This window comes from Hemitrygon akajei, chromosome 6 (assembly GCF_048418815.1).
Source record: "Hemitrygon akajei chromosome 6, sHemAka1.3, whole genome shotgun sequence".
Classification (NCBI taxonomy): domain Eukaryota; kingdom Metazoa; phylum Chordata; class Chondrichthyes; order Myliobatiformes; family Dasyatidae; genus Hemitrygon; species Hemitrygon akajei.
In genome coordinates this window covers 180,806,220-180,830,576 of record NC_133129.1, presented here as the reverse complement: position 1 = coordinate 180,830,576, position 24,357 = coordinate 180,806,220, and the positions used below count along the sequence as shown (strand labels likewise).

General features: G+C 42.0%; 1 protein-coding gene across 3 annotated transcripts; it reads left to right on the top strand.

The window, feature by feature from the left end:
* The first annotated feature begins 1,079 nt into the window (after positions 1–1,079).
* On the top strand, positions 1,080–22,060 carry LOC140729731 (ARL14 effector protein-like). Of its 3 annotated transcripts, none has more exons than XM_073049859.1 (3): positions 1,111–1,268; positions 15,157–15,293; positions 21,326–22,060. In XM_073049859.1, the coding sequence occupies exons 1-3, from the start codon at positions 1,230–1,232 to the stop codon at positions 21,552–21,554; spliced, it is 405 nt and encodes a 134-aa protein (XP_072905960.1). In that variant the 5' UTR covers positions 1,111–1,229; the 3' UTR covers positions 21,555–22,060. The 3 variants fall into 3 exon arrangements, with proteins under 3 accessions (XP_072905961.1, XP_072905960.1, XP_072905959.1); XM_073049858.1 differs by having other exon boundaries at positions 1,258–1,390; XM_073049860.1 differs by lacking the exon at positions 15,157–15,293 and having other exon boundaries at positions 1,080–1,390.
* The last annotated feature ends 2,297 nt before the right edge of the window (positions 22,061–24,357 follow it).

Genomic DNA, 24,357 nt, shown 5'->3' with positions numbered 1-24,357 from the left:
AGTTCAGGAAAAACTTTTTCACCCAGAGAGTTGTGGATCTATGGAATGCTCTGCCTCAGAAGGCAGTGGAGGCCAATTATCTGGATGCTTTCAAGAACGAGTTAGATAGCGCTCTTAAAGATAGCGGAGTCAAGGGATATGGGGAGAAGACAGGAACGGGGTACTGATTGTGGATGATCAGCCTTGATCACATTGAAAGGCAGTGCTGGCTCAAAGGGCCGAATGGCCTATTCCTACACCTATTGAGAGAATAATAATAATAATAATAATAATAATAATAATAATTATTGGTCAACTCTGCTCTGATGTCGTCCTCGCAATGTCTATCCCGCACTCTATTGGGTGCAGTCTGCAGTCAACCACCGCGATGTTAAGGAAGGAAACGTTTGCAGCTACTTCGTACGTAAGGTTGCATCTTTAGTGACAGAAACGGAGCTAACAAGTCAGGTCGAAGACCTTTCGTCAGAAATGGACACTCCCATTTTATTTTGGACTTCCAGCATCTACAGTGGGTGTTGAAATCATCATTTAAAACTGTAGCGGTTTCTGCCGTTCCATCAGCTACCTGGAGAGGGGAGCCTACTGCATGAGCAAGAGCTTGCTCTCTGTATCGTATTGCCCCGTGGTTTGTGTATATGTAGAACAGCTAGGACAAAACATGCATGGTCGACCCCAACCAACGGAGTCCTCACATTATTCATGCAGACCAGAAATACAAACATGGGTGCAGTCAGGGAATGTATGTGGCAGGTTTTGATGCTCACCACCTCAATTTGATTAAATGCAAAGCAACTTCCCGAAATTGACTTTGTTGATAGCCATTCACTTAAGCGAAGCCGTTTCGTTCCAGTTCCTAACGTCATTGGTTTACTGTACTGTCAATCATATGCAATCTCACCTCCTTCCAGGGGGCGTACACTTCGCCGTAACCCCAGATCGGGTTGAAAGCATAATGGACATCATAATCAGCCTATCAGCGTTCAATTACCATTGGTGCAGAATACTGGCAATCCTTTACAACTCCGCCTTCCAGGCGTTATTTCCACAACGAACTCGGTGAGTTGATTAGCAGCTCGATAGACGAATAGGGAATGAGAACTGTCAACTAGTCTGGTTGTCGATTGGTGGGTCCTGCTGTCATTGATGGTGCTTACCCCGCCTTCTGCCACCTCCCCGTGGGTTGGAGTGCTAGAGCTAGGCGTCGTTCAACGGTCGCCTGGGGCGGCAAAATGCGGAAACTGAAAGGGGAACTGAGGCCGCGGAAGCAGGTGAGCGGGGCGAGCAGGCGCGGATGGAGCGCGACAGGCCTCCGTCCGCGGGCAGTGGCAACGGCTCCCGTCACAACGCCGGCAAGCGCGCCCAGCGAGCTCAGCCGGCGTCCGGCAGTAAGGTGAAGTATATTCGCCGAGCTTTGACTGCTGGGGCAGTGATCGCAGGAAGGAGGGTGGCGGCGTGGGGCCAAGGACGGGAGGAAGGCCGTCGCCGACCTTTGGGTGCGGCCCCTCCCCCCACATTCCGATCGTCGAGCTGCAAACCACGCCCCTCTGACGAAAGCTCCGCCTCTCCAATTGGCCACGCCCCATTCTTCAGGCGACTGTCTCCTTTCTGCTGCTTGGCCCCTCCCCACGTGTCTCATGTCAATGCCTTGTCCGTCAAGTGATAAGCTCCGCCCCTTCCCTGAAACTCAGTCTTGTCTCCACCTACTTCCCAACTCCTTTAAGACTTGGGAGCCATACAGGAAGCAATAGAGAGGGTGTGTGTGTGTGTGTGTGTCAGTTGACAATACCATAAGATACAAGAGCAGAACTGGACCATTCAGCCCATCAAGTCTGCTAATCATCTCTGATCCATTTTCTCTCTCAGTTCGTCTCCTGGTACCCCTTAGCGCCCTGAGTAATCAAAACTCTATCAACTTCTGCATTAATATACCCAATGACGTGTCCTCCACAGCCGACTGTGGCAACAAATTCCACAGATTTGCTGCTCTCTGGCTAAAAGGATGCCCCTCTATTCTGAGGCTGCGTCCTCTAGTTTTAGATTTTGTATCAAGACCTTCAAAGCATCGACTGTCTATTTCCCTCCATGGATTCTGCCTGACCTACTGCGTTTTTTCAGAATTTTGTGTTTTGTATCAGATTTCAGTACCTGCTGCCTCTTATCTCTTAACAGGAATAGAATTAGGTCTTTCAGACCATTGAGTCTGCTCTGCCATTCAATCATCACTGATTTATTTTTCCTTCCACCTTCCCCAAGTTGCCTTTTCTAATCAAGAACCCATCAATTTACCTTGAATACACTGAATAACTTGGCCACCACAGGCCTCTCTTGCAATTCCAGAGATTCACCACCCTCTGGCTGAATACATTCCTCTACATCTCAATTGTAAAAGGATGTCCCTTTTGTTCTGAGGCTGTGCTCTTGGATCCTAGATCATCCTATTAACAGACGCTTCTTCTCCATATCTGGTCTGTCTAGGCCTTTCGGTATTTGGTAAGCTTCAACAAGATCTTCTCCCAGTCCTTTTAAACTTCACTTTCAGGCCCACACATGAAATGTTTGTCATATGTTAAGCTATTCATTCCCAGAATCATTCTTGTGAATTTTTTTCTGGACCCTGTCAGCATATCTTCTACTCCCTAGGACTAGGCCACCGTTATAAGGAGAGAATCAGGTGGAATGTCTTTCTTAGGAGCAGAGGGGGCCGAGGTTAAATCATCATCATTATGTGCCATGCCTTATGAAGTGGTTTTCCATTGCCTTCCTCTGAGCAGTGTCTTTACAAGACAAGTGGCCCCAGCCATTAAAAATACTCTATTTAGAGATTGTCTGCCTCATCAGTGGTTGTATAACCAGGACTTGTGATATGCACCATGGCTCATGTAACTCTGATTGGTTGGGGGGGGGGGTGGGGTGCTAACCAGGACTACTCCTTACCCAAGGGTGACCTGCAAACTAGTGGAGGGCTGTTGCACATTATACCTCCTTTGGTAGTGACATATCTCCACCCCACCACCCTAGAGGTTAAATGAAGATTTATAAAATCATTGGAGATGTAAATAAGGTCCCCCTAAAGCTAGAGGGGATAGATTTAAGATGAGAGAGAACTCCGCCAGATGTTTCAGAGGGTGGTGGGAATACAGAAAGAACTGCCAGTGGAAGTGGTTGAAGCAGGAACAATTACAAAGTTTAAGAGAAACTTGACCATGGAGCATTACAGCGCAGTACAGGCCCTTCAGCCCACGATGCGCGGACCTTTCTAACCTACTCTGAGATTGAACTAAACCCTTCTATACTGCCCTCCATTTTTCTGTCATCCATGAGCCTATTGAAAGGTTTCTTAAATGTCCCTAATGTATCTGGCTCTACCACCACCACTGTCACGGTGTACCACACACCCACCATGCTCTCAGTAAATAACCTACCTCTGACGGCCCCTTGTACGTTCCTCCAATCACCTTGAGGTGATTTGGACAGGTTCATGTACAACAAATGTTTAGGCCAGAGGTTCCATGGCATTAACTTTAGGAATGTTTGTGTCAAAGCCAAGCATGGAAAGAAGGGACTACCTCAGGCAGGCACCTTGATTTGTATGGTTGAGTTTGGGACAAAGGGTGTGTTTCTGTGCTGCATATACCTGACTCTGTTACTCGTGATTCTTCAGCACTCAGGTTGGTTGCTATCTTGTTTAGAAGCATTGCTTTATTTTGGATTTCTTTTCACTCCCGGATTTGAGTAGTGGTTGATATACTCTGGTACTTTTTGATTAAAATACAGGGTGATTAACCCTGAGCTTGTATTTTAAATCCCTGCATTCTTTCCTTATTAACTACACACACAAAATACTGGAGGAGCTTAACAGGTCAGGCAGCATCTACGGAGAAGAATAAGGCAGCATTATTACTCTCCATAGATGCTGCCTGACCTGCTGAGTTCCTCCAGTATTTTGTGTGGGTTGCTCTGGCTTTCCAGCATACAGAATCTGTTTACAGGATGTATTCAGTGTATTTATCATTCAAAGTTCAAAGGAAATTTCTTACCAAAGTGCATATATGTCACCAGATTTATTTTCTTGTGGGCATACTCAGTAAATCCAAGAAACATAATACAGTAGTCTCAATGGAAGACCCAGCCCCCCCATCAGGACAGACAACAACCAGTGTGCAAAAGTCAACAAGCTATGCAAATACAAAAAATAAAAATGAAATAATGTTAATAAATAAATAACCAATAAATAACAAGAGCATGAGATGAAGAGTCCTTAGAAGTGATTTTGTTATTGCTGTGACTTGTAACTATGTCCACATTAGTAGCCGAAATCAGATTCTGTTGACCTTCCCCTCTTCACTGATGGTATGATGTACCTCAGTTAGTTCCCAATTTCTGAACGGAAAGATCTGCCAGCACGACAAATGTCATTGGAATCTGCCATCTGTGGACACCACTATGTGGTCTTTGCTATGATCTTCACGCAGTGACTTAAGCAGATTGAAATGTTTGGCACTTTACTACAGGTTAAGACAGATACTGATATAAAGAGAGTGTGCCCATGTTAGGATGGGCAACCAATTGATTTTAAAAAGCTGAATCTTAAAGAGGTTGCTAAACAAGAGCCCACAGTATACAGAGGAGATGTCAGGGTTAAGTTTTTTTATGCAGAGAGTGGTGAGTGCATGGAATGGACTGCCGGCAACAGTGATGGAGGTGGATACGATAGGGTCTTTTAAGAGACTCCTGGGCAGGTACATGGAGCACAGAAAAATAGAGGGCTGTGGGAACCCTAGGGAATTTCTAAGGTAAGGACATGTTTGGCACAGCTTTGTGGGCCGAAAGGCCTGTATTGTGCTGTAGGTTTTCTATGTTTCTATTACTAGTATGGGCAGGAGATTGGATGACTGGCAGAAGGCAAAGGGTAGCAATCAAGGAGGCCTTTTCATGTTGTCTGCTGGTGACCAGTTGTGTTCCGAGGGGTTGATGTTGGATCTGTTGCTTTTTATATTTTATGTTTATGATCTAGATGACAGAATCAATGGTTTTGAGGCCAAGTTTGCAGATGATACAAAGTTAGGTGAAGATGCAGGTGGTGTTCAGGAAGTAGGGAGGCTGCAGAAGGACTTAGATAGATTAGGATAAATGGCAAAGAAGTGGCAGATGAAATATAGTGTAGGGAAGTGTATGGTTATGCACTTTGGTAGAAGTAATAAAGACATAGACTACTTCCTGAACGGAGTGAATTCAGAAATCAGATGTGTAAAGTTTTCGGGAGTCCTTGTGCAGGATGCCCTAAATGTTAACTTGCAGGTGAGTCAGTAGTAAGGAAGGTAAATGCAATGTTAATATTCATTTTGTTAGGACTAGAAAATAAAAGCAAGTATGTAATACTGAGGCTTTATAAAGTATTGGTCTGACTACATTATGAGTAGTTTTGTGCCTTATATTTAAGAAAGAATGAGTTGGCAGTGAAGAGGATGCAGAGGAGGTTCACAAGTGTGATCACAGGAAGGAAAGGGTTAACATATAAGGAGCGTTTGATGGCTCTTGGGCCTGTACTTGCTGAAGTTTAGAAGAATGTGTGGGTATCTCACTGAAACCTATTGAATATTGAAAGGCCTAGATAGAGTGGATGTGGAGAGGATGTTTCCTATAGTGGGTGAGCCTAGGACTAGACAGCACTGTGCCAGAATGGAAGGATGGTGCTTTGGAACAGAGATGAGGAAGAATTTCTTTAACCAGAGTGTGGTGAATCTGTGGAAATAATTACCACAGATGACTGTTGAGGCCAAGTCGTTACACATATTTAAAGTGGAGTTTGATAGGTTTTTGAAAGTGGAGTTTGATAGGTTTTTGATTAGTCAGGGTGTCAAAGGTTACGGGGAGAAGGCAGGAGAATGGGGTTGAGAGGGATCATAAATCAGCCATGATGGAATGGCAGCGCAGATTTGATGAACCATATGGCATAATTTTGCTCCAAAGCAACGGGCACAAAATGCTGGAGGAACTTAGCAGGTTGGGCGTTGTTTATGGAAATGAATAAACAGGTCGAGATGCTTCATCAGGACTGGAAAAGAAGGGGGTCACAAAGGAGAATATAGGCTCTAAGGTTCTGACACAGATGAAGCCTGTGTGAATATATAGGAAGAGCACATGAAATTAAGAACAAGAGTAAGAACCTGGCCCCCTGAGCCTACCCACTGTTCAATATGATCAGCTTCATGTCTCCCCTGTAGCCCTTCTTCCCCAGGAAAATTGCAGAGATTCCCTACCCCTGAAAGAAACAATTTCTCAATTGTAAGTGGCTGCTTTCTTATTTGTAAGACAGTGATGTAGCTGTGTGGTGGGGTGGAGATCTGTCTCTACCAAAGGAGGTGTAAGGTGCTCCTTCCCTCCGTTAGTCTGCAGGTCACCCTTGAGCAAGGTGTAGCACCTGCTTATCCCCTCCCCCCACCCCGATCAGGGTTATGTGAAGCCTGAAGCCATGGGAGCAGGTGGTATCACAAGTCCTGGTTATGCGACCAAAGAGGCCAGGCAGACAATCTCTGAAGAGTATTGATATTGGCTGGGGTCACCTGTCTTGAAAAGACACTGCCCCGAAAAAGGCAATGGCAAACCACTTCTGTAGAATAAATTGCCAAGAACTATCGTGGCCATGGAAAGACCACAATCACCCATGTCATGTGGTACAGCATAAAACAAACAAACGAGTGATGTATTGAAGGAAGTGGTGTACAGTAGGGTAACACTCCATCTTAAAGTACAAGAGAACCATTCAAGAGTCTTATAGCTGCAGGATTGAAGCTGTCTTTGAGCCTGGTGGTATGTGCCTTCAGTCTTTTGTATATTTTGCTTCGTGGGAGAAGAGTGAATGTCTGGGGTGTGTGGGGTCTTTGATTATGTCAGCTGCTTTTTAGAGTCAGTGAGTAGTGTTGACAGTGTTGATGGAGAGAAAACTGGTTTCCGTGATGTCCTGTGCTGTACCCACATCTCTTCTTGGCTTCTTGATGTCTCAGGCAGAGGATTTGCTATACCAAGCTGTGATGCATCCTGATGGTATGCTTTCTGGGGTGCACCTGTAAAAGTTGGTCAGGTTCAGTGGCGGCATGCTGAATTTCTGGGGCCTCCTGAGGAAATACAGTTTTTTTTTGTAAGGCTGTTCGCTGAGCCTGGAGATTAGGTCACAAACATTTTATCACCAGTCAAGGTGACATCAGTGTGCAATTGAGTGTTTCTGCTGAATGCTGGTGTTTATATTGGTCCAACTCGTTTTGATTGGTTACTGATGCACTCTCTCGGCCATGGCATCTGCATGGTTGGACCAGGGCAGGGATTTGGTGATGTTTTACTCATAGGAACTTGGAGCTCTCAACTCCCTCAATCTTAGTACTGCTGATGTAAAGAGAAGCATACGCATTGCCTCCCCCCCCCCACTTTCTGAACTCAATGACCAGTTCTGACTTTTGCTGACATTGAGGTAAAGATTTTTGTCATGACACCATGTCACTAAGCTCTCTATCTCCTTAATTTACTCTGACTCGCCGTTATTTCAAATTGAACTCCAATTTCCATTAGTTTTCTTGTTTGTGGGCAATAAGGCACTTGCTTCTCTTTGCATTTTCATCTGCTATGTTTTTCAACAGCTGGCACTTGTATTTGGCTTGTGCTTTTTATTGCATTTTGTTCACTTTTAGCCCTCATCAGGGATGGCATGTTGAGATTTTAGAGCGCATCCAGTTCCCAAAGGAGCTGTTAGAGCAGTCAGAATGATGATGAGTTTCCCAAGAGTATTTTTGCATGAAGGTGCATAAGAAATGATTATTGTCAACATTGACAATGCCTTTGTCCCCTATTCTAATTGTAGCTGAGAGATTTATTGAGGGAAAAGGTTGGCGAGCAAGTGCACATTTGTAAGGGTTTTTAAATGGTGTAACTTTTAATACAAGCAGGAGAAATTCATTCTCCAGCCACATCTCTGGTTATGGCCGACCCATTGAAGCTTGTATGACTGCCAAATTTACATTAGCAGAAAAAATCAGTTTATTGTTATCGGAGTGAAAGCATGAATGTAATGAAGTGCAGCATCTTTCAAGTTGATGCAGTGATTGGTTACTTACTTGCTTAAGCCCATCACCTTTACCGGGGCATAGGCCGCCGACAGAGTCCTCTGTCCTGCGCCTGCGTTTCACGCTGTTTCCAGGTGTAGCCCATCTTGGTGTATCCTTCCTTTCCCAGGGATGAGGTCTTTGCAGCTTCTGCTGGCATATCTGTGGCACTGGGTTTTTACGGGATGGGGTTGCTAGCCCCATACCCAACCCTCCTCCTTTCGCAGCTGGGCTTGGGACTGTCTATTGTGGAGTTTGAGTGATGGGTAACATATATACAAAATACTGGATGAACTCAGCAGGTCAAGCAGTGTCTATGGAGTGGGAATGAGAGTGAATGTTTCAGGTGGAGACCCTTAATCAGGCCCTTCTGCAGTGATGCTTCTTCATGTTTGATTTGTTTCTTTAAAAAAAGACAAAATTGAAGGAGCATCTTCAGAATCAGAAAAACATATAAAATATTTAAAAAATTAAATATATTAGTGCAGAAATAGAAATGCAAAAGGTAGTAAGGTAGTGTTCGTGTGTTGAATGTCCATTTCGGAATTGGATGGCAGAGGGGAAGAAGCTGTTCCTGAATTGTTGAGTGTGTACTTTCAGGATTCTGTATCTCCTACCAGATGGTAGCAGTGAGAACAAGGCCTGAACTGGATGATGGGGGTCCTTAATGATGGATGCCAAATTTTTGAGGCATTATTCCTTGAAGATGTCCTACAGAGGCGAGTGCCCATGATGGAGCTGGCTAGGTTAACAACTCTGCAGCTTACTTTGAGCCTGTGCAGTAACCCCCCCCCCCCCCCACCATACTAGACAGTGATGCAGTCATTAGAATGCTCACCCTGGTACATCTGTAGACATTTGGGAGTGTTTTTGGTGAAATACTAAATGTCCTCAAACTCGTGATGAAATATAACCACTGTTGTTCCTTCCTTGTAGCTGCATCAATATGTTGAGTCCAGGTTAGATCCTCAGAGATATTGATACCCAGGAAACTGAAATTGCTCATTCTTTCCACTTCTGATCCTTCTATGGGAACTGGTGTGTGTTCCACATCTTTCTCTCTTTGAAGTCCACAACTATTAGTTCTTTGGTTTTACTGAAGTTGAGTGCAAGATTGTTGTTACGACACCACTCAACTAGCTGGTATATCTTGTTCCTGAATGCCCACTCGTCACCACCTGAGATTCTGGAATTGTCTTTAACAATTTTAAAGCTACTAAATTATTGTAATAATCCATTGCTTCTAAAGTAGCCCGAGTTTACAGCAGATGCTGGCAAGCAGATCGTGAATTTGAAATAACATGAAAATTGATAAACGGCATGAATTGGGAATAGCATCCTTCGTCATTTTGTGGGTTAATGGGCAATTTTACAGAATGTTCTGTGCTAGTTTTAGCTTTGAGTTGAGTAACTTGCGTAGTTGAGAATAGCTGGGTACTCATTTAAAAGTAATGAATACAGCCCAGTTCAATGATGGAGAAAGTCCTCTCCATCATTGAGCACCAGCTACAAGAAAGCAGGATCCGTCATCGTGGACCCCTACCAGCTCTTCTTGCTGCTGCCATCGGGAACGAGGTGCAGGAGCCATTGGCTGCATACCACTAAGTTGAGGAATAGTGGTTACTCTTCAGCCATCAGGCTCCTGAACCAGAGGGATAACTTCACTCATGTCACCATTCCTGAACCAGAGGGATAACTTCACTCATGTCACCATTCCTGAACCAGAGGGATAACTTCACTCATGTCAACATTGAACTGAATCACTTAACACAACCTATGGATTCACTTTCAAAGACTCTGCAACTTATGTTTTCAGTATGTATGTATTTATTTATTTATGTATGCATTGATTTATTTATTATTTTCATAGTTTGCCTTCTTTTGCCCATTGGTTACTTGTTAGTCTTTGTGTGTAGTTTTTCATTGATTCTATTGTATTTCTTCTACTGAATGTCTTCAAGACAATGAATCTCGGGGTTGTATATGGAGACATATATGTACGTTGATAATAGATTTACTTTGAACTTTGAAAATTTCAAATGTTGCATAGTAATCCATTATCCCATCAGTTAATTCCAACAGCTTTTTTAGTGTTTGACCTGTTGGTCATTGGGTGATTGATTCATGCAGGTTGGGCCCTTAGCCCAACTCCCAGGTGAGCCAGTACCCAGCGTGCCAGTCCTACACTAATGTGTTTAATTGTCCTCACTTTCCCATCAATCCCACCCAGGGTGAAGCTAGAGCACCAAAGGGAAACCCACATAGAGAGCATGCAAACTCCATTCAGCATTGAGCACTATGTTTCTAGAGTTGTAAGGTAGCAGCTCATGTGGGGACATGCCTGCATTTGAGTCTTGGGACTTCTTGAAAGCTTCTGGGAAAGAATAGTGGACATGAAGACCACATGGAGAAGAATAGTGAAAATTTGCCCCCAGCATAGGAAAGGATCATAGAGATCTTATAGAGGTATACAAAATGATGAGGACACAGATGCCTTGTGCAGGAAGGCACAGAGTCGACTGTACTTCCTAAGAAGGTTGGCGTCATTCAATGTCTGTAGTGAGATGCTGAAGATGTTCTATAGGTCAGTTGTGGAGAGCGCCCTCTTCTTTGTGGTGGCGTGTTGGGGAGGAAGCATTAAGAAGAGGGATGCCTCACGTCTTAATAAGCTGGTAAGGAAGGCGGGCTCTGTCGTGGGCAAAGTACTGGAGAGTTTAACATCGGTAACTGAGCGAAGGGCGCTGAGTAGGCTACGGTCAATTATGGATAACGCTGAACATCCTCTACATAGCACCATCCAGAGACAGAGAAGCAGTTTCAGCGACAGGTTACTATCGATGCAATGCTCCTCAGACAGGATGAAGAGGTCAATACTCCCCAATGCCATTAGGCTTTACAATTCTACCGCCAGGACTTAAGAACTTTTTAAAAGCTATTATTAATGCTTTTTGAGATAGTGATTTAGATGCATATCATATTTTTTTACTGAGTTAAGTATTGTATGTAATTAGTTTTGCTACAACAAATGTATGGGACATTGGAAAAAAAGTTGAATTTCCCCATGGGGATGAATAAAGTATCTATCTATCTATCTATAGATGGAGTGAATGTATGCAGGCTTTTCCCTCTCAGATTGTGTGAAATCTAGAACTGGAGATGATAGGTTTAGGGTGAAAGGTGAAAGATGAGGGGAATCTGAAGGGGAAACCTCTTCACTCAGAGGGTGAAACAAGCTGCCAGTGGAAGTGGTTGGATGCAGTTTGAATTGCAACATTTAAAGTGAAGTTTGAATAGGTACATAGATGGGAGGGATGTGGTCCAGGTATAGGCAACTGGGACTAGGCAGATGATTAGGTTGGTATGGACTATCTGGACCTGTTTATGTGCTGTGGTGTTCTATTACTTAAAGATTAGGTGGTATCTGTTAAAGTTATATTGAGCAAATAATTCACTTTGATGGGTATCCTTAAAACAACCTCTTTTCCTCTGACTTTGTTTCCACTTTCTGCTACCTCGGGAAAGCAGCCAACATAATCATTCTCTCTTCCTCCCACTCCCCCCCCACATCAGTGGAAGATAATATGTACTACCAGATCTAGATGACTTCTATCCCACTGCTAAATGAACAGACTTGAAGTGTCCTGAAAGATGTATTCTTGCTCTCTCAATCTACCCGTTTGTTGTCTTTGCACTTCATCTGTCTAACTACACAGCACTTTCTCTGTAATGGCAGCACAACATTCTACATTCTGCTTCTCTCCTTACTACCTCACTGTACTTTTGTATGGTATGATCTGCCTGGAGTGCACAAAAAACAAAATCTTGTCACTGTATTTCAGTACGTGTGATAATAATAAGCCAAAGCAGTTTGTGGGTCTTCTGAAGTTTACACTTCAGATTTGGACTTTGGTATGATGCAACTTCTGCCCCAGTGGTGTTTCCCCACTGGAATACAAATTCAAAGTTCAAAGTAAATGTATTATCAAAGTACATATACAACTCTGAGATTAATTTTCCTGTGGGCATACTCAATGAATCTATTGGGCATTCAACCAGAGTGCAGAAGACAATGAAATGAGCAAATACAAAGAGAAAGAAATAATGATAATAAATAAATAAATAAATAAGCAATAAATATCAATAATATGAGTCCTTGAAAGTGAGTCCATAGGTTGTGGGAACATTTCAATGATGGGGCAAGTGAAGTTGAGTGAAGTTATCACCTTTTGTTCAAGAGCCTGATAGTTGAGGGGTAATAACTGTTCCTGAACATGTGATGCAAGTCCTGAGGCTCCTGTACCTTCTTTCTGATGGAGAGTGAGAAGAGAGCATGTCAATAGACAATAAGTGCAGAAATAGACCATTCAGCCCTTCGAGCCTGCACTGCCATTCTGAGATCATGGCTGATCATCTACTATCAATACCCGGTTCCTGCCTTGTCCCCATATCCCTTGATTCCCCTATCCATAAGATACCTATCTAGCTCCTTCTTGAAAGCATCCAGAGAATTGGCCTCCACTGCCTTCCGAGGCAGTGCATTCCAGACCCCCACAACTCTCTGGGAGAAGAAGTTTTTCCTTAACTCTGTCCTAAATGACCTACCCCTTATTCTCAAACCATGCCCTCTGGTACTGGACTCTCCCAGCATCTGGAACATATTTCCTGCCTCTATCTTGTCCAATCCCTTAATAATCTTATATGTTGCAATCAGATCCCCTCTCAATCTCCTTAATTCCAGCGTGTACAAGCCCAGTCTCTCTAACCTCCCTGCGTAAGACAGTCCGGACATCCCAGGAATTAACCTCGTGAATCTACACTGCACTTCCTCTACAGCCAGGGTGTCCTTCCTTAACCCTGGAGACCAAAACTCTACACAATACTCCAGGTGTGGGTTCATCAGGGCCTTGTACAAATGCAAAAGGATTTCCTTGCTCTTGTACTCAATTCCCTTTGTAATAAAGGCCAACATTCCATTAGCCTTCTTCACTGCCTGCTGCACTTGCTCATTCACCTTCAGTGACTGATGTCCGGGGTGGTTGGGGTCCCTGATGATGGATTCTGCTTTCCTGTGACAGCAGTACATGTAGATGTGCTCAGTGGTAGGGAGGGCTCTACCTGTGATGGACTGGACCGTATCCACTACTTTTTAAGGATTTTTCTGTTCAAGAGTATTGGTGTTTCCATACCAGGCTGTGATGTAGCCAGTCAATATATTCACTACACATTTATCTTCTGACCTTGTGTTGATTAGGTTTGAGAACAATTCCTGGTATTTCTCAAAAAAATAAACTAACTAAAATTCTGAATACCATCCAGCTGATAAAGTAGTTACTGCTTTGATTTAAGATGACAAAATTGCTTTAAAAAATGTTTTAAGGCAGAACACATGGAACACTGAACAGTACAGGCCCTTCAGCCATGACATTGTGCAGACCTTTTAACCTATTCTAAAATAAATCTTAACTTCTCCCTCCAACGTAACCCTCCAGTTTTTTCTTTCATCCATGCACACATGTAAGAGTTTCTAAAATGTCCCTCCTGTGTCTGCCTCTACCATCACCTCTGAAAAGACGTTCCATGGACTCTCCATTCTCTATGCAAAGAGCCTATCTCTGTCATCACCATAAGCTTTTATCCAGTCGCCTTAAAATTACGCTCCCTTGTATTAGCCATTTCAACCCTGGGAAAAAGTCTCTGGCTAACCTCTTATCATATTCTACACCTCTGTTAAGTCACCTCTGATCCTCCTTCGCTCCTGCAACAAAGGCTGAATGTTTTTATCTGTGATTTTCTTGTGAAGTTAGTTGTGCAGTTGTGATAAATGCTGATATTTAAGGAAATAATTGATGACTAGAATGTTCCAAACTGTTGCAGGATGATATACAACAGTCTGTGGAATTGAACACCATTACAATGGGCCACAGTTCAATGCATTACTATAGCTTGAGAGAAAGGTGTTATAGCACATGACCATGTAAAATTAAGTATATAGCCAGGATAATGTCAGGGATAGTAGTATAAATTATATAAAAAAACACTTCTCAAACTCTGTTCCACATTGAAATGCACTTCTTTGGAAAGGCCTAGTGGTCACAATGATTTGATGTCACAGATGACTTTCGTCCTACTGTAACAAAGAGAATGACAGAAAAAAAAAGGCCAGGAGACATTATTAATTGCTGTTGAACAAATTTCCTCACTGGTTGGCAGCAGTTCAGAAAGCTACAGTGTGCTATCGTTCAGGAAAGTTTTGGGTACTGTTACGACTCAATTGGGGAGACCATAAGACATAGAAGCAGAATTAGGCCATTCAGCCCATTGAGTCTGTTCCATCATGGCTGATTTGTTATCCTTCTCATCCCCATTCTCCTGCCTTCTTCCCATAACCTTTGACACCCTTACTAATCAAGAACCTATCATCCTTCACTTTAAATATACTCAATGTCTTGGCCTCCACAGGCCCCTGTAGCAATGAATTCCACAGACTTGCCACAGTCTGGCTAAAGAAATTTAATTTAATCTCTGTTCTAAAAGGTTGTACTTGTATTCTGAGTCTATGCCCTCTGGTCCTAGACTCCCCCACTGTAGGAAGCGTCTTCTCCATATCAACTCTATCTAGGCCTTTCGATATTCCTCAAGTTTCAATAAGATCTCCCCCAACCCCATTCTTCTAAACGTCAGCAAATATAGGCCCATAGTCCTTCATGCTTTAACCCTTTCATTCCCGGGATTATTCTCGTGATCCTCCCCTGCTCCCTCTCCAATGCAAGCACATCGTTTCTTAGATAAGAGCCCCAAAACTGCTCATATCACTCCCAGGTGTGATCTGACCAATGCCTAATAAAGCCTCAGCATCACATCCTTGCTTTTCTATTCTGTCCTCTTGAAATGAATGCTGGTACTGAAGAGGGATCTGACAAGGTTCTCCAGCTGAGAAAAGGGAGGGGAAAAGGACTGGAATTGACACAACCCACTCTTTTTATTCTGGAACAAGCTTGGGTCAGAAGGAAGCTGTCTTTGTATGAATATTCTTTATCTTTTTGATCGCATTTAATTCCCATAGGCACGGACCACAAAAGCACTTAGGTCATTACAGTTTGCAAATCCAGGCCGTCAGATAAAAGAATTTACTCCGGAAACCAGTCGGAGAGTGAAACGGAAGCAACAGACGAAACAGCCAAGTCAGTCTAATGCAGACAGGTAACCTGGTGATGTGTTTTGATTTTCTTTATTTATTTAGAGAGCCATCCGGCCCAACAAGCCGCACTGTCCAGCAACGCACCTGTTTAACCCTATCCTAATCACAGGACAATTTACAGTTTTTGGACCGTAGGAGGAAATCCACACACTCACAGGAAGGACGTACAAACTCCTTACAGACTGCATCAGAATTGAACTCCAAACTCTGACAACCCAAGCTTTAATTGCTACACTACCATAGCGTCTACCATGGTTTTGCAAATTATTTTGGAGAATACATACTAGATACTAGGTCGCTGCAGTCTCTCCTTAAAACAGCAAACCTGCCATCCCTGGCACTGGCCTAGAATCACGGGACAATCTACAATTAACCTCAAGGAGGATGTACAAACTCCTTACAGTAGCGGCAGAATTGAACTCCCAACTCAGACCTGAGCTGTAGTAGTGTCTTGGTAACCACTACACTACCATGGCACCTTCATTACGGGAAATGATTAAGCCTGGTCCAGGCCTGCTTCTGATGAAAGAAAATAATTTATTTTGATAAAGTTCTATTGGTGGTAGTTTAAGATGGTTTTTAATGATTTCGCTTTGGGAAAGTATGGATGGAGGAGCTACAAAATTGGTACAAAACTTGTCCTTAAACTTGGTTCCACTTATGGATAATAAAATAATCCTGTGCTTTATAACAGAAGTTTCCACATGTTTGTAAAGGCAAGATGCATAGATAGAATTTTGAGAGTCTAGATACAGTGCTTTGAAGAAGTATTCAGTCCCCACTACTATTTTCACATTTTACTGTCTCATTTTCTATGTTTAAAATACATTGAAGTAGGATTTTTGAGCTAATCTACAAATCGTTGTGCATGATGTCAAATCAAAAGAAAAATACCAAAGTCTGTCAACAAATAACTAAAAGTTTAAAACCAAAATTGTGAGGCTGAAAAAGTATTCACCCCCCCCCCTTTTTAATTACTATGCTAACTTTCTTCAGGTGCAATGTACTACCTTACCAACTCACCCAATTTGTTGCTGTAGAAAACTGGAGGATCACTTCTTCCCTTTGTCCGTAAAGTCCAACAGTGTGGTAGATTTTCAGCAGACCAAACCAAACTGAAGATATGGCTCCACAGTCTCTCAGAACTTGTACAAAAAGGGATTTATGGAAGAGTGACAAGGAAGAAGACTAAAATAGAAACATCTCCTTGCCTTTAAAGACTTTGCAAAGCATCACTAGAAAATACTGTAAAGATGTGGAAGAAGATTTTGTGGTCAGATGAGATTAAAGTGGTGTCAACATTAAACGGTACATGTGGCGCAAATCTAATACTGCACATCAGCCAAGTAACACCATCCCTACTGTAAAGTATGGTGGAGGCAGAATCACGCTATGGGGATGCTTTTCAGCAGCAAAGACTGGAAATCTGGTTAAGCTTGATGGGAAGATGAATACTGCTAAATGCAGAAATCTCTTGGATAAAAACCTGCTAGCCTCTGCCGGTAAAGCTTAAACTGGGGAGAAAGTTTGTGTCAAACAGGAGAAAATCTGCAGATGCTGGAAGTTCAAGCAACACACACAAAATGCTGGAGGAACTCAGCAGATCTATGGAGAAGGGTAGAGTCGACGTTTTGGGCTGAGACCCTTTGCCTTTCAGCGGGGCAGCAACCCAAAACACACTTCTAGAGCAACCATGGAGTGGCTTCAAATGGAGAAATTTGATGTCCTTGAGTTGCCCAGTCACAGTCCTGACCTTAGCCTTACTGAACATCTCTGGCAAGTCCTCAAGATTGCTGTCCCAACTGCTCCCCAACTAATCTGGCACAGTTTGAGCAATTTTGCAAGGAGGAATGGGTAAATCTTGTTCCATCACGTTGTGCAAAACTAGTAGAGACTTATCCAATAGACTACTGGCTGTAATAGCTGCGAGAGGTAGTTCAACTAAGTACTGAGCAAAGAGGATGGATACTTTTGAACTACTGTCATTTCAGTTTTTGAATTTTGAATTTTGCATGCTTTTTAATTTTCCCTGTCTTTGGGCTCTAATGTGAAAAAAGGAGCATGTGATTCACAACTAAATATTCTCATTTAAATTGATCAGAATCTCTAGTTGAAATACTCATTTGTGTGAACAAAGGGTTGGGGGCTGAATACTTTCACAAGGTACTGTAGAGTACGTTTCCAATAGTGGGAAAGTGTAGGACCAGAGAGCACAGCCTCAGAATAGGAGATCCCTTTAGAACAGAGATGAGGAGGGATTTCTTTCGCCAGGTGGTGGTGAATCTGTGGAATTCATTGCCACAGAGGGTTATGGAGGCTAGGTAATTGGGTATATTTAAAGCAGAGGTTGATAGCTTCTTGATTAGTAAGGATGTCAAGGATTATAGGAGAATGCAGGAGAATAGGGCTGAGAGGAAAACTGGGGAATATATAACTGGGGAAATAAATCAGCCACGATCAAATGGTAGAGCACAGTAATGAACTGAGTAACCTAATTCTACTCCTGTGTCTGAAAAATACCAGAAAATGACTTTTCCATGGAGATGTTCTTTGTGAACTCTTATGGACAATTGGGGTACTGCATATACAATCTGGTCACCCACTATAGGAAGGATGGTGATGCTTTGGAGAGGGTGCAAATGAGGTTTACCAGGATGCTGCCTGGTTTAGAGGGCATGGGTTATCATGAGAGGCTGGGCAAGCTTGGGTTGTTTTCTCTGGTGTGGCGGAGGCCAAGGAGAGACTTGTTAGAGGTTTATAAGATTATGAGAGGCATAGATAGAATAGAGGGGGAGTATCTTTTTTCCAAGGGTGGAAATGTCATAAGGCATGCTTTAAAGGTGAGAGGGGGTAGGATCAAAGGGGATATGACAGGTAAGTTTTTTACTCAGTGGTGGATGCCTGGAATGCGCTGTCTGGTATGGTGATAAGAGGCAAATACATTAGAAACTTTTAAGAGAGATATGAGGAAGATGGAGGGATCTGGACATTGTGTAGGTAGGAGAGATTAGTTTTTGGGTGTTCTTGATTTACTTTTTAGCTGGTCTGACAAAAGGTTGTCGACATTGAACATAGAACTGTACAGCATAGGTACAGGCCCTTCAGCTCACAAAGGATTTTGGTTTAGATTTTGAGAGCCAGTATAGCACATGACCATTCCAGCTGCTTGCTTTTGCATTGTTTAGCCCTCTACAAATGTATCCAGAAAACTAGCAACCTCATCATTAAAGAAGTGTCATCAAATCTGTCTGTGGGTCAGTGATTTGCTTTCACCTACAGTGCATGTGACATTAATCACAGATTGATTGAGATAGTGAGAAACACATGCATGCCACTATCCTTACTGTGTATTTTTTTTTTCACATAATTCTCAAGTAGATCGTGTAATATCAGATAACTTACAAACTGCATTTGTAACTGCTCTGGAATCCATTTTCAGGTCTACTAGGTTAATGAAATACCAGGCTAGTTCACTTGTTAAAGATCTTAGTAGTTACACTTTGAGCCACATGGTTTTAATTCTGCACATACAATGGTAAGATGGGAATAACTCATCATTAATTATGTTCCTAATCAAAGAGCTACTTGTAATAATTCCTGTAGCAGTTTCTGTTTTATCTGCAGCCATCTAAACTACAAGCCTGAATCAAAACAAAACTGCTGATGTTTTTAATAATTTCTTTGCTTTAAATTGAAAGCCTCCATAGCAAGAAAGTTGGATTGTATCTCTAAATTACACCTTGCCCATCACCTCCCTCTAGTGCCCCTTCTCCTTCCCTCTCTCCCCAGGCCCGCTCTCTTCTACTATCAGGTCTTTACCTCTTCTACCTATCACTGCCAGCCTGTACTACTCCTCCCCCACCTTATTATTATGGCATCTTCCTTTCCAGTCCTGATGAAGGGTCTCGGCCTGAAACATTGACTGTTTCTTCCTCTCCATAGCTGCTGCCTGACCTACTGAGTTCCTCCGGTATTTTGTGTGTGTTGCTCTGGATTTTCCACATTTGCAAATCTCTTCTGTTTCTAACCAAAATAAATCTTGCTGCTCTTTCTAAATCCTGTTCAGTTTAAATTTATTTTCGGATTATCTGGTTTCTTCTTGACATTCCTTTAGCTCTTCAATGGGTAGACTCAACGCATCACTGGCACCAGCCTATGTCCCTTCAAGGGCGTGCCTACAGTATATATAGAAAGGTGCTGGAAGAGGGTCAGAAACATCATTAAGGATCCCACCCATCCTGCTCGTAACAACCACACCAGGACTACCAAACTCAAACAGTTACTTTCCCCAAGCAGTAAGATTGATCAACACCTCCACAAACTAATCCACTCCTCCACACCCCCAAATGCCACTACTTGTCACTCAACTTAGTACAGACACTCCTGTGCCTAGCATCACTTTATGGACCTATAATCAATCAATGTATATAAGCTATCTTGTGTGTCTTTATCTATTGTATTTTTTAAAAATTGTGCTCTTTATCTAATTGAATTTTTACTTGTGCTGCATCTGATCTGAAGTAACAATTATTTCATTCTCTATGCTGTATACTGGAAATGACATTAAACAATTTTAAATCTTGATGTTGAATTTTATATGGAAATGGGGCAGAGACAGAGCATTGCAGACATCCATGTAAATTATTCTTGGTCAAAACCAAAAGAAAAGTAAAAGGATTAAGACTATCTTTGCTTTTCCATTATTAAAGGAATGTTTCTTTAGACTGAGAATATCTATGGAAGTCTGTAACTGAAGAAGGTCAAGGTTAGTCATAAATAATAACTGCAAGGGTGTGGAGTATCTCTGTGTATGGCAAAGGAAAAATAGCTTAATTCTATTGTATTACATTACAATTCATCTTTCTTGCATAGAGAAGGAAGCAATATGCTTAAAGAAATAAAACTAGACTAAATAATTGCCTTATTTAAATAATTCTTCAAAGAGAATTTTTCTATACAAAATGTTGTTAAAATATAAAACATCTTTTGAGGACTTGCAGTCAATATGGAGAGGCTGCTTTTTCCAAGTCGGGCGTATAGATTGAGAGGTCAGAATTAAAGGTAAAGGGCTTGGCTGCTGGAGATTGAGAATTTGAAATTACTTCTTTGGAATGCTTTCCTCAGTGGGCTGTGAGGGCTTAGTTGATAAATATATTCAAGATTTAGATCGATTAGATCTTTGGAATCTCATGGGATCAAGGGATACAGTGAGAAGCCCAGACAGTTGAGTTGTGCCATGAACTTATTGAACAGTGAGTCAAGTTCAAGGTGTCGCATGTTAATAACTGCAGTGTGTAGCCAATAATGAGACATGATCAATAAGTTTAAAATTCACCTCATGGAACAGCAGCACAGTACCATTTGACATACAGCTGTAGGTGCAAAAGAAGAGATCAGCTTGAAGTTTATTCAGGATATGATCTAGACGTACAAAATAATGAAATATAGTTTCTGTAAATAGAAGTATAATGTGCTTTTAAGGTTGACAAATGTGCAAAACACTACATGTTTGTAAAATAGTTGTACCATGCAAGGCATGATTTTCTTTTACCACTTGTTGAATTCTGCCCTTTGATTCTATAAAGATAATCTCTTTACACTGTCCTGTGCTGCACAAATCTATGGCTCTGGCAGAGTGAAGGTGTAGGGGAGAGTTGGGTGCAGAAGAGATTGAACAGATTGAGGGAGCCCAGGAACAGAGGGCACAGCTACAGAATGAACCAGGTGTTCCCAACTATTTTTATGCCATGGGCAAAAACCATTAAGCATGGGGTTTGTGGACCCCTGGAGTAGAAGGGTATCCTTGGAATTCATTATCGCAGACTTGATTAGTGAGGGTGTCAAAGGTTACATGGAGAAGGCAGGAGAATGGGGTTGAGTGGGATAAAAAATCAGCCATGATGGAATGGCAGAGCAGACTTGATGGGTTGAATGGCCTACTTCTGCTCTTATAGTGTTGTATGATCTTATAGTTCATGGCTTTATGGTTCTAAGTTGGTGTGTACTTGCTCAGACTCAGTGTTTTTTCTTGCAGGCAGACGATGCCCATAAAGAGCAAAGTTTATGACAGTCAAGGACTCCTCATCTTTAGTGGACTGGATCGGTGTGATTGTTTGGACGACCGTTGTTTGGGCTGTTTCTACCCCTGCCCCAACTGTGGATCCCAGAAATGTGGCATTGAATGTCGTTGTGACCGAAAATGGTTATACGAGCAAATTGAAGTAGAGGGCGGTGAAATAATTCGAAATAAAAATGTTAACTAGGTTGCTGGGGGGTGGGGTGGTTATAAAATATTTTATTTATAAATTTAACCCAAAATGTGCCATTTTTGTCTGCAACCCATTGGAACTGCATCCTTGTAAAAGTGTTGGTATTTAGCTGGCATTTGATCCAAGGTATCTTCTGCAGAAAGGAAACCTGTCACAAATCTCTAAAGATATACTAGCATATTTAATAGTTTTTAATGTTAGAGCAATTTAAATATATAATCGGCAGTGTTAATGTGACATGCTGTAAGTAAGTGCTAATGTTTGCTAGAAGAGTTTAACTTTCTCTTCTACTTGTCAACCAATTTGAATTGTTGAATTCAAATTTTTTTAAGCAATAACTTCTAATTTTCATTCACTTTGAATTACTGGGTAATTCAAAAAAAATCAATGGCAGATTGTATTTTGATTGTCAGGACTAAGTTGATTCCACCTTGGCTATTAAATAAAACTGTTTCCTTCTGTGATGCTGTGCTGCTGCATATTAAAGCTGCTGGACGCTATTTGTTTGTCTGACTTCTAATTTTTTTTCCAAATGCACCATTTCCTTATCAATGGGGCACTGTGAGTGAGTTACATGTACTGTCTTGAAGTTATCAAAGATGCATTAGATAGAAAGAGAGAGACTCCCTGACTGAATATTACAGTACAATTTTTAATGTTAACAAAGATAACAGGGCAATTTCTAGAGTTACAATGCCCTCATAATGCTTCTTTTGAGTTACATGTAGTTTTCAAATGCCTAGATCTTACCACCAACTCACCCAAAGTAATTGTTAATTACTGTCTTATTTGTGCAACGGGATGTCGATTGGATTCATGCATATGCAGACAAATGAGTTAAGTGCTGGTTACCTGGTCTCCCTGGTCTGTATTTTACTGTCTCGTGCTGTATTTTAAATTTAACCTACAATCCATATTCAGATCTGAAGCACACAAACAAGGAAATCTGTAGATGCTGGCTGTCAAGGCAACACACGCAAAGTGCTGGAGGATTTCAGCCGGTCAGACAGCATCTTGGGAAAGGAATAAACAGTTGACGTTTCGGGCCAAGACCATTCGTTTCCATAGATATTGCCTGATCTGCTGAGTTCCTCCAACGTTTTGTGTGTATTGCTTCAGATCTAAAGGTTGGTTGCTGAAGTCAATGTTCACTATATATCCTAACCCTCAAATTACACCCTAACAATAAGATAAGATATCTACTGAGTTGAGGTTATCAAAACTATATTGGATATGGTCAGTTGACTGAGTCCAACTTCATCAGAACTCCATTGGGTATGGTCAGATATGATGCAGCCACCCTCCTACGCCTTGGAACTTTATCATGTCTAACTGCTGTTACATCAAATAAGAGGCTAGTGCAGTTTTAGTACATGTTCATTTCGAGTATGTGTTAAGTATCCTTATTTTATTGCATTTATTTAGAGATGCAGCATGGTAACAGGCCCTTCTGGCACAATAAGCCTGTGCTGCCCATTAGAGCCCACAGCAGCATAGCAGTTCGCACGATGCTGTTGCAGCTCGACGTGTTCCAGAGTTTGGAGTTCCATTCGGGCATGGTTTTGTTAGGAGTCTTTGTATATCCTGTGAAATGCATGGGTTTACTCCGGATCCTCTGGTTTCCTTCCACAGTGCAAAGATGTACCAGGTAGATTAATTGGTCATTGTAAATTGTCCTGAGATTAGGTTAGGGTTAATCTGGTTTTTCGGGGATTGCTGGGGTGGCGTGGTTTGAAGGGCCTACTCTGTGCTGTATCGCTAAATAAATAAATAGCACCCAGGTGACCAATTAACCTACTACCTTTCCAGCGTCGTTTTCCAACGGTTTAATATCTACTTTCACCTCTCTTCTACACTTTATGTATCTGTAGAAAGTTTTGGTATCCTCTTTAATATTATTGGGTTGCTTACTTTCATATTCCATCTTCACCGTAGTGACTTTTAGTTGCATTGTGTTGATTTTTAAAAGCTTCCCAATCCTCTAACCTTCCACTTAGCTCTATTATATGCCCTCTCTTTAGCTTTTATGTTGACTTTGATATATCTTGTTAGTCACGGTTTTGTCATCTGAATTGCTTCCAGAAATTCCAGCCATTGCTACTCTGCCATCATCCTGGCCAATGTTATTTTTCAATCAATTCTGGCCAATTTCTCATGCCCCTGCTCTCCACCATAATACTGATATATCTGACTTTAGCTTCTCCCTCTCAAATTTCAGGGTGAATTCAGTCATAATATGAGCACTTTCCCCTAAGAGTTCTTTAACTTTAAGCTCTCTAATCAATTCTGTATCATTGCACAACACCCAATCCAGAATAGCTGATCCCCTAGCAGGCTCAACCATGAGCTGCTCTAAAAAGACATCTTGTGGGCCGTCTGGAAAGTCCCCCTCCTGTAATCCAGCACCAACCTGATTTTCCCAATCTATCTGCATATTGAAGTCCCCCCATGGCTATTGTAACATCGTCCTTTTGGCACACTTTTTTGTATCACATTGTAATTAGCAGACCACATTGGGGGTCGGTTTACCCTTGCAGTTCCTTAGCTCTAACCACAATGATTAATCACTTCCCAACCCTATGTCACCTTCTTCTAATGATTTAATTTCATTTTTCACCAACAGAGCAATGCTGCCTCTTCTGCCTTCGTTCCTGTCCTGTTGATTCAATATGTATTCTTGGACATTAAGCTCCCAGCTATAATCTTCTTTTGGCCATGATTCAGTGATGCCTACAACATCATACCTGCCCATCTGCAACTCTGCTGCAAGTTCATCTACCTTATTTCATATATTGCA

Coding starts and splice junctions, on each gene's coding strand:
- LOC140729731 (XM_073049858.1), top strand. CDS start 1,292: ATGGAGCGCGACAGGCCTCCGTCCGCGGGCAGTGGCAACGGCTCCCGT. Junction 1,391..15,156: donor AGCCGGCGTCCGGCAGTAAG/GTGAAGTATATT, acceptor TAATTCCCATAG/GCACGGACCACAAAAGCACT. Junction 15,294..21,325: donor AGTCAGTCTAATGCAGACAG/GTAACCTGGTGA, acceptor TTTTTCTTGCAG/GCAGACGATGCCCATAAAGA.